Here is an 11,098-nt window from a genome sequence, read left to right on the forward strand (position 1 = left end):
TTATTGTTTTTGCCAACCTCGAACCAATGAGACGATCAGATGTTTGGGGTATAAAGAAGCAGGCATTTTGAGAATTAGCCAGACAGTGAACAACTGCCACCACCAGAGTAACTGCCAGCAAAACACTCTCTATCAAAGGTACCCATTACATATGAAACGTCTTTGCAGCAAAAGACCAAAGGCGACCCAGGGAGGTCTATAGCCGGAAGAAGGACACCGGAGACCACCGCTGCTGTGTATTTGAAATTAAGTTGATCTAATTTTAATATTTCAATAATATTGGAACAGTATGTTATTATAGAGTTGGAAGCAGATAATAAGTGGTTAAGAGAAAGGGGGTTTAGAGTTATAAATAATTCTTGTTTAATGTTCACTTTTAGAGTTAAAGAATAAATTGCTATTTTTTCTTTAAATATTGGAATTCCTCTGAGACTCATACTTTAACAGATTACGAGGCGATGTGAGCTGAGCTTTTCTGGGTGTTTATTTTAATTAGCAGAAGGGTTTATTGCTGTATCGTAACATTCTACATCAGCGACCTGAATGAAAGAACTGACAACATTGTGGCTAAGTTTGCAGATGTGACAAAAGTAGGTGGAGGAACATATAGTGTTGAGAAAGCAGGGTGGCTGCAGAAGTACTTGGACAGATCAGGAATATGGAAGTGGCATGTCAAAAAGTATGATGCACTTTGGTAGGAAGAATGGAGGCTTAGATTATTTTCTAAACAGGGAAAGGCTTTGGAAATTTGGACTAAAGAATCGGAGTTCAGGATTCTCTTAAGGTTAACATGCAGGCTCAGTTGGCAGTTAGGAAAGCAATTGTAACATTAGCATTCATTTCATGGCTACAATATGATAGCCGAGATGTACAGCTGAGGCTGTATAAGACTCTGGTCAGACCGCAATTGGAATATTGTGAGCAGTTTTGGGTCCCATAGCTAAGGAAGAATTTACTGACATTGGAGATGTCCAGAGGAGGTTTACAAGAATGATCCCAGGGATGAAAGACTTGTCATATGAGTAACAGTTGAGGACTAGGTCTGTATTTGTTAGAGTTTTGAGGGATGAGGGGGGTATTTCATTAAAACTTTCAGAATACTAAGAGGCCTGATATAGTGAACATGGAGATGTTTCCACTTGTGGAAGAGACTTAGATCTGAGGACACAGCCTCAGAGTGAAGGCCCAACCGTTTAGAAATGAGATTTCTAGAGTCAGAGGACGGTGTATCTGTAAAACTCATTGCCGCACAAGGCTGTGAAGGCTTAAGTTGTTCAGTGTATTTAAGACAAGAGTGATATAGGTTCTTGATTAATAAATGGATCAAAAAATACAGGGAGAAGGTTGGAGAATGGGCTTGAGAAACAGATCAGCCCTGATTGAATAGTGGAATAAATTCAATTGGCCATATGGCCTAATTCTGCTTCTATGCTTTATATACTCATTCAGCACTGAATGCATTCACAGCCCCACAAATCCAGCAATGAACCCACTTGCATTTCCTCATATCTATCATTGAACGCTTGTGCATTCCCTCGTATCCAGCATTGAGCACAATTGCATTCTCACAAATCCAGCATTTCCTCAGATCCAACTTTGAACACTCTCACATTTTTTCAGATCCAGCAGTGAACACACTTGCATTCCCTCGGATCCAGCAGTAACCACACCCGCCAGCATTCCCTCAGATTGAGCACTGAACACAATGGCATTCCATCAGCTTCAGCATATATGTGTTCAGTTCACATCTGTCCTTGGTTGTATCTCATCGTAACATCATTCCACATCCTGGCAATATTTTGTGTCATGGACTCGCTTCTTCCTGACTTCAGGGCTGACTGTCCCTGTGCACCTCAGGTTTCACAAATTCAGTGGCTCATCACTAAGTTATGGCACTTCCTAGGGCAACCTGATAGCTGTTATTACCATGACTTGTTTCATTGTCAAATCATGCCTGCGGCATTCTTAATTAACAGCTCCAAAACTAACAAAAATATCAAAAGCAGAATGAAGGTATCATATAAATCAAGAGACTATTTGGTCAGGTGTATCTGTGCTAACTCTATAAATAAATAATCCAATTAATCCCATTCTCCTGGTTTTCCACACAGACCTTTGAGTATTTGTTCAGTTCCCTTTTGAAAATTACGACTGAATCTGTTTCCACTGGCCTGCCAGGGAATCCAGATCATGATAGCTTGCTGAGTGAGAAAAGTTTCATTCTCCCCCATGGGTTTGTTTGCCAATTATATACATCAGAACCCATTATTCTTAGCCCTTACAGCAATGAAAACTTTCTCCAACTCACAAGGTAAGATAACATTAAGAATGTAATACCCAGTAATAATGTCACCTTCCATTGCTCTGTCAGAACTTCCGCATCTCAGGGAGATGCAGAACTGTTTCTGGGCATTTACCCACACCATATAAAAATCTACCATATGGGCAAAGACATTTTCTTCCTCAATCTGAACCCACACTCAGAAGTAGTCCCATTCACAAAGCTCCTGGTAATCACATTACAGGTTGAATGAAGCACAGAATCATTACCTGACAACCAGTGGGACATGTCTGGGAGAGTCCATCAATGCCCATGCTATCACTTTCACACCTGCCTGGACAAGTGAGGTGGCAGCACTCAGATGCAGTATTTCACTGGATGTTGCATCACTACAGTGTTCTAGGTGTGTTGCCCAACGCATCATCAGAGCAAGAGAGAGAACCTGGCAACTGAAGAAAATGTTGAACAACATAGACGATCAATCTATTTAATATCAACATTAATATTAAAAGGAAGGCCAGTCACACACTCTGAGACCGCGAGTCATATAAAATTCATGCTTATGTGTGAAGAAATAACTTATGATTAGGTATCCCATTCCCAATGAGAGGCCCACCAATCAGTAACATACCCTAGTGTTGCATAGAGATAGACTTATCCCCATCAGTACTATACTCCAACATTATGCAAAATCAGGTCTATAACCAACAGTACTGTATCCCAGTGTTATACAGAGAGACTTGTCCACAAAAACAGAAATTTCTGGAGAACTCAGCAGGTCTGGCAGCATCTGTGGGGAGAAAGCAGAGTTAACATTTTGAATCCTGTGACCCTTCTTCTAGAAGCAGACAGAATAGGATAATATTTAAGCTGACAACAGGGGTGGAAAGGATGGAGTGGGGGGAACGAAAAGATTGAGTGGATAGAGTGAGAGAGAGCCCAGAGAGAGAGAAAAAGGATAGGCAGATAAGGAAGTTGTTGATAGCAGGCCAGAGAGGAAGAGAAGCTAGATAGGAGATAATGGGAACTATGGGAAAGTGGATTGGCTCTACTGAAAGTAACCCTGACAAGACCTAGGGTTGTAGAATTGATAATAGCCAAGGAAAGAGAGGGTCATGCTCTACAATTGTTAAAATTCTATGCTGAGTCCTGAAGGCTGTAAAAGTGCCTAAGCAGAAGATGATGTATTGTTCCTCCAGCTTGCATTGAGTGTTGCTGGGACACTGCAACATGTTGGAGAGTGAAATGTTGGCATGGGAATATGGTGGTGTGCTGAAGTGGCAGGCAATTGGAAGCTTGGGGTCATTTTTTGCAGACAGAGTGGAGGTGTGCCACAAAGAAGTCACCCAGTCTGCACACTGCGAGTAGACTAAATTGAGGGAAGTGCAGGTAAATCGCTGCTTTATCTCCTTGGGCTTTGAACCCACCAGAAAATTTATTCCCACCAATACTAAATACCAGCATTATGCAGTGACAGATCTCTACCCACCAGAACTATATCCTGTGCTGTACTCCAGTGTGATACAGAAACAGATCTGCTCTACCAGTACTGTACCCACTAATGTGATACAGATCTAAACCCACCAGTTATTAGATTCCAGCATTATACAGTGACAGATCTATATCCACCAATACTGTAATGCAGTGTGACACTGAAGCAAGCGTCACCAAGGGGTGGTGAACTTTATTAATAATCCCACTTCAAACAGTGCTCTTGCCACCACTCACTGGCAGTGGTGATGTTCTCACCTGTCAGCCAGTAGCACACTGACTGCACGTAGGGCCTGACTGTGAAGAATGGGCCCAAGCGTTGCCACTTCTATTTTACACAACAGTATCTCAATGCAGTGCACTCGCAGGTTCAGATCTTCAGGTACTGCCTTTGACTCCAGCTCCTGTTGGTTTTCCTGCAGGAACACAATGGCTTCCAGCCAGCTTCTCAAGAGCTCCGAACTTGGCTCCTTCTCCAATAACACCATCCCTAAGTTGCTCTGCACACACCAAATAGAAAACACCGACTCTGTCAGTGAAAACTACTGACTATCACAAATCAATAATGCAGTCTGTAATTTTGAGGATGTGCATCCTGAAAGCCAGCCTTAGAGACTGCTAACATCAACAACACAATGGAGGCCCTCTGTCCTTACACAGTATACAGCTTCAAGAACTGAGGAAGTGATAAACCAGGAAACTACAGGCAAATCACATCAACCTCAGTGGTGAGGAAACTATTGGAAGCAATTCTGAGGAACAGAATTATTCTGCATTTAAAAAGGCAGGGATTGATTAATCAAGAACAGTCAGCATTATTTTGTTAGTGGGTAGACATGTCTGACCAACCTGACTGAATTTTTCAAAGGGTGCCCAGGTGTGAAATCCTCTTGAACTTTAGCAAGGCTTTTGATAAGACCCAACATAACAGACTGATAGTGAAGGTAACAGCCCAAGAGATTCAAGGATACAGAATTAGTGAGTGACAGGAAGCAGAGGGTGATGATCTAGGGACATTTTTGTGACTGAAAGTCTGTGTCCAGTAGGGTTCCACAGGAATCATTGTTGGGGTCCCTGTTGTTTGTGGTATATATGAATAATCTAAACTTGAATGCCGGAGGGTTCACAGTAAATTTATGAATGATACGAAAATTGGTTGAATGGTAAATTGTGAGGAACTTATCTTGAGATTACAGGAGGATGTAGACGGGCTGGTCAGATGGGCTGATCAGTGGCAAGTGGAATTCAATCTGGATAAATGTCAGGTGATGGACTTGGAGAGGACAAACATAGCAATGAAACAACTAATGAATGGTCAGACACTAGAAAGCTCCAAAGATCGGAGGGACCAGGGTATGTATGTACATTAAGGGAGCAGGACTGACAGATAAAGTGTTAAGAAGGCATATGGGAGACTTGCCTCGAATAGAGATGGCAAAGATTTTAAGGACAGAATGGCAACACTAGAACTATATAAATCATTGGTTTGGCCACAGCTAGGGCATTGCAAATGTTCTGAAATCCACTTTACAGGAGGGATGTGATAGTACTAGACTCCGAGCAAATCTGCACCTTCAGGAACTATATCCCCAGGACATTCAGCACCTTCAGGAACTGTAGCCAAGGGGAGTCTGCAACTTCAGGAACTGTGCTCCACAGAGAGTCAGCAACTTCAGGAACAGCACGCCGGGGAAAGTTGGCATCTTCAAGAACTGTGCCATCCTTACCCAATATAGCTTATATGCACTCCTGATTCACAGCGTGGTTCACACTTAAGTGCCAGACGATTGGGAAGCCTTTAATAACTAGCAGAGGATAACTGGGAAAGCAATACGGGGGGGAGAAGATGAAATATGAGAGCAAGCTAGCTAGTAATATAAAAGAAGATTGCAAGAGTTTTTTTTTTAAATAGCTAAAGATAGGAGAGAAACAGGCATGGATACTGGACTGCTGGAAAATGAGGCTGGAGAGGTAGTAATGGGGAACAAATGGCAGAGGAACTGAACAGGTACTTTTTGCATCAATTTTCACAGTGAAAGACAGACCAGAACTTCAAGAGATTCAGGGGCAGAGGTCAGTGTAGTGACCATCACTAAGGAGAGGATGCTGGGGAAGCTGAAAAGTCTGAAGGCGGATAAATTACCCAGACCGGATGGACTGCGCCCATGTTATATGTCAATAATCTGGATGAAGGAATTGAGGGCATTGTTGCTAAGTTTGTGGATGAAATGAAAATAGTTGGAGGCAAAGGTAGTGTTGAGGAAGCAGGGAGGCTGCAGAATGATTTAGATATGCTAGGTAAGTGGGCAAAGGAGTGGCAGATGGAACAAAATGCAGAAAAATGTGAGATTATACATTTTTGTAGGAAGAATAGAGGTATAGACCATTTTTCTAAATGGGTAAAGGTTTCAGAAATCTGAGGCACAAAATGACTTAGGAGTCCTAGTTCAGGATTCTTTTAAGGTTAACAGACAGGTTCAGTTGGTGGTTAAGAAGGCATTCATTTCAAGAGGATTATAATACAAGAGCAGAGATGTAGTGCTGAGGCTGTGTAAGTCTCTGGTCAGAATGTAATTGGAATATTGTAAACAGATTTGGGCCATCTATCTCAGGAAAGTTGGGCTGGCGTTGGAGGGGTCCAGATGGAGGTTTACAAGAATGAAGGGCTTGTCATATGAGGAGCCGTTGAGGACTCTGGGTCTGTACTCAGTGTTTAGAAGTATAAGGAGGGAATCCCTTTGAAATGTAAGGATACCGAGTGGCCTGAGCAGAGTGTACATGGAGAAGGTGGTTCCAAGAGTAGGACTGACTAGGACATGAAAGCACAGCCTCAGGGTGAAGTGACAGCCTTTTAGAACTGAGATAAGCAGGAGTTTCTTCAGTCAGAGGGTGGTTAATCTGTGGAACGCATTGCCATAGTGGGGTGTAGGGACAAAGATAGATAGGTTCTTGATTGGTAAGGGGGTATATCATATCAGCCATAATTGAATGGCAGAGCAGATTCAGTAGGCTGAATGGCCTAATTCGGCTCCTGTATGTTATGTCGTATGCCTTTGTCCAGACAATTAGCACTGAGCGATAAATAATGGCCCAGACATCACTCACATCCTATGAGTAAATCAAACTGGATTAGAAAGTGGAATGATTGCTGTACCAATAGATGCTTCAATATCCACGAGCCAGCCAGCTGATTCTTGCAACTGAGGTCCTGCGTGATCCAGGTGAGGACAGCAAGGCGGATGTCAAGGTCGCCACAGAACAACAACCTGTCAATCCGCTCCAGCTGGTGTGGATTTCCTGCTCGCACCACCTCGGCACACAGGTAGTGAGTTACAGCTCTCCGAAATATCGCGGAGCCAATCTAGACATAAAAATGATCACAGGTCACAAACACAAGTATCAGTGATATATCAGCTCATAGCATTAGCATAATGGACATCACAGCCTGAATAGAACTCTACAGACATTAATGATATTGCAACGGCAGATGTAGTATAACCTGCAATACTATGTCAGCTTTCACTGAGAGAGGGTTCAGACATTTAGGTTACAATGCCCCCTTCATATTAGTGATTTTTTGCATGTTCTTACATTACTGTTATGAGATGTTCTCTCCAGTATTCAGTTAGAGAATAAATAGTTACTCTACCGTCAGCCTGGATGGAGGGGTTTCCAGATCAGCAAGAAGCACCAACTGGAGACTGCTCAAGAACTCCTCACTGCACACATTCAGTACCAATGAAACTATCTTCAGGTAGGCAGCTTGGATCAATGGGCAGCGTTGCACTGGGCTCACCAACCAAAGCTTCATTTCCAGACTCTTCACCACATCCTGTAGATCCTGGGGAATTAAGCTATTGAAGAAAACACAGGTGGCCTTATAGCTGTGGGCAGGAGTTTGGTTATTGTTTAGAAAAACTCTGTGAACACAAAACATTACAATACTGAATTTTAAACCCAGCAGCAAAGAAGTGCTTGAAATGTTGAAAGAGTCTCCAGACAATTTCTCAAGTAGCACACCTTTCATTCCCATAGTTTGGACTCTCGGGGGATGTCACGTATCAAGAAATGGAACTAGTGCTCAGCAGAGTCCTTGAATATCCTCAATTAAGTTTACACTAAATTGATGCCAAATGGAGACATGGTTTTCATTCCAAACTAGACCAAGCCTAAGAACTGCAGGTGAAAGTAGCCATCTGAAGCTGGACAAAGTTAAAAATTACACAATACCAGGTAATGGTCCAACAGGTTTATTTGGAAACACTAGCTTTTGGAGCGCTGCTCCTTCATCAGGTGGTTATGGAGGTTAAGATCATGCTGACAGAATTTATAGCCAAAGGAGCCCAGTGTCATGGAGATGTGATACAGTAAACAATCTTAGATTAAAACTGCCATCTTTTATGTTGGTATATGCTGGTTTGTGTTCTTTGATATGTAAATCCCAGAACTACTTTCAAATTACATTCCCAAATTAGCTCAGCTTTTTAAACAATAGGTGTGAAGTCTGTCTGTGTCCCAATGCTATGTCAGACTGACAAACCCTCTGTACAGTTTTACAGAGTTTTACATGGATTCATGCAGTTTTTCAGCAAAATAAAATGTAATTCTGTAAAATCAAATCCACCTCATAAGCTTATATTGGTGCACATGCCAGAGTGACAGATTGAGTGTGCATGTGGGTGTGAGTTCACCTGATAGAATGTGTGTGTGTATATATATGTGTGTGTGTGTGTGTGTGTGTGTGTAAGCTTGGTTAAGTTTGTGTGTGTGTGATTGGATACATGTGAGAGGGTGCATGTGTTGGTGTGAGTGTGGGGTATATGTGTGTGCATATGAGAGACAGCGTCTGACGGGCACATGGGTGTGCAAGAGAGAGAGAAAGAGACAGAGAGAGAGGAGAGAGAAGCGTGCAGTGGGGTCACCTGTAATATGACATGAACCCAAGGTCCCAGTTGAGGCCATGGGTACCGAACTTGGCTATCAGCCTCTGCTCAGCCACTATGCATTGTTGCCTGTCCTGAAGCCCGCTTTGGAGGATGGTCACCTGAAGGGCCAAGGCTAAATGTCCCAGACCACTGAAGTGTTCCCCGACTGGGAGGGAACACTGCTGACTGGGTCCATTCATCTGTTGTCGTAGCGTCTGCTCAGTCTTGCCAATGTACCATGCCTCAGGGCATCCTTGCCTGCAGCATAGGAGATAGACTACTTTGGCCAGTCACATACATGGTGGGAGGTGTCCCCAAGTGGCATTCAGCCTCGGACCTTCGGGTGACCATCCTCCAAGGCGGACTTCGGGACAAGCAACAACGCAGAGTGGCTGAGCAGAAGCTGATAGCTAAGTTCAGTACCCAAATGAATGGAGTTAACCAGGACTTTGGATTCATGTCACATTACAGGTGACCCCACTGTGTGATTCTCTCTCATATACACACACAAGCTCTATCTCACATGTACACACATATAGCCCCTGCACTCTCATCAACATACGCACCCTCTCAGACATACCTTCTCTCTCTCTCTCTCTCTCTCTCTCACACACACACACACACACACTTATACATACACTCTATCACATGCACTCACATACACACTCAATCTGTCACTCCTACATGTGCACACATATAGGTTTATGGGGTGAATTTGTTTTTGCAGTATTTCATCTTATTTTGCTCAAAAAATGCATGAATCCACATAAAACTCTGTAAAATTATATAGAGGGTTTGTCAGTCTGACAGAGCATTGGGACACACAAGACTGACTTCACACCTATTGTTTAAAAAGCTGAGCTAATTTGAGAATGTAATTTAAAAGAAATTCTGGGATTTACATATCAATGAACAGAAACTAGCATATTCAATTATAAAAGATGGAAGTTTTAATCTAAGATAGTTTACTGTGTCACATCTCTATTACAATTGACTTGTTTGGCTATAAATTCTGTGAGCATGATCTTACCCTCCATAACCACCTGATGAAGGAGCAATCCTCCAAAAGCTAGTGTTTCCAAACAAACCTGTTGGACTATAACCTGGTGTCCTGTGGTTTTTAACTTTGTCCACCCCAGTCCAATGCTGACACCTCCAAGTCATATCTGAAGCTGGGATATCTCATCTCTGAATCCCAGGAATGTGTGTGAGACCCTTCTCAGTTGCACCCTCAGCTGATACTCAGACATCATGGAAATCGGGATCATACTGTAAACTTCTAGTATTTGAGATACATAATTTTTGGCAGTTTATTGAGTGTTGGTTCATGAGGTGCCAGTTAAAACAAAGTTTACTCTGAGGGAAGTAAGAGTGGAAATTACAGAGACACTGACCATAATTTTTCCAATCTCCCTGGATGCAGGGACCTGGTGGGTTTCAATTGTTCAAGAAATGATGTGAAGATAAACTCAGCAAGTGTAGATCTCCTTCTAATACCAGGATAGTCACAGCTGATAGGCCATAAATGGAGGATCTGCAGCATCTGGAGTAATGTCTGCACTGAGAGATCACAGCGTATTGTTAAGTGGATGAACTGGAATCTGGGTGTGTCATAGGAATGGGACAGCAATCTCAGATTTAAAACTGAAAATTGATCTAGTTTACGAATAGAGAAAAGGTAGTATGAGAGTAAGTGGATCTGTTAAGGGATTAAAAAAAGGAATCTATGTATGGAGGCAGGGAGACAGATGACGTATTAAATGTGTAATTGACATCTCTCTTTACCAAAGCCACAATGAGGGAGGAGATGGATGACACATTGGGTGGGTTAAAATTGCTGAACAGAAGCTTAATAGAAAGGCTGCCTTTACTCAAAGATGATAAGCCAAGTGACCGGAGGGAACATATTCAATTACAAAGCAAACCTTTTCTTAACTGGCATCGTCCACATAATCAGCATAAAAACACACTCTAAGCCATAGAAACGCAATGAAGAGGGTGTACACATCACTGTTATAATTTAGATTAGATTAGATTCCCTGCAGTGTGGAAAACAAGCTCTTCGGCCCAACCAGTCCACACCGACCCTCCGAAGAGTAACCCACCCAGACCCATTTCCCTCTGACTAATGCACCTAACACTATGGGCAATTTAGCAAGGCCCATGCACCTAACCTGCACATCTTTGGATTGTAGGATAAAACCAGAGCACCTGGAGGAAACCCACGCAGACACGGGGGGAATGTGCAAACTCCACACAGACGGTTGTCCGAGGCAGGAATCGAACCCGGGTCCCTGATGCTTAGAGGCAGCAGTGCTAACCACTCAGCCACCATGCCACCTCCAAATTCAAAACTTTGCCTTAAATAAAACTAACCAGCAGAGACCCTTCTCAGTTGCAC

The 11,098-nt window shown here is 42.8% G+C and overlaps 1 protein-coding gene across 2 annotated transcripts in view; it reads right to left on the bottom strand.

Moving 5' to 3' along the window:
* LOC140487778 (tRNA (32-2'-O)-methyltransferase regulator THADA) overlaps window positions 1–11,098 on the bottom strand; it is a 295,012-nt gene that overhangs the window by 56,825 nt on the left and 227,089 nt on the right. Inside the window, exons 24-27 of one of the 2 annotated variants that reach the window (XM_072587028.1) lie at window positions 7,422–7,626; window positions 6,927–7,133; window positions 4,031–4,272; window positions 2,551–2,730 (exon numbers count right to left, since the gene is read on the bottom strand). In XM_072587028.1, coding sequence (XP_072443129.1) covers window positions 2,551–2,730; window positions 4,031–4,272; window positions 6,927–7,133; window positions 7,422–7,626 — 834 coding nt within the window. The remainder of the gene's footprint in view (window positions 1–2,550; window positions 2,731–4,030; window positions 4,273–6,926; window positions 7,134–7,421; window positions 7,627–11,098) is intronic. The other variant, XM_072587029.1, reaches the window with a different exon arrangement.

This window comes from Chiloscyllium punctatum, chromosome 17, assembly GCF_047496795.1.
Source record: "Chiloscyllium punctatum isolate Juve2018m chromosome 17, sChiPun1.3, whole genome shotgun sequence".
NCBI classification, from domain to species: Eukaryota; Metazoa; Chordata; class Chondrichthyes; order Orectolobiformes; family Hemiscylliidae; genus Chiloscyllium; species Chiloscyllium punctatum.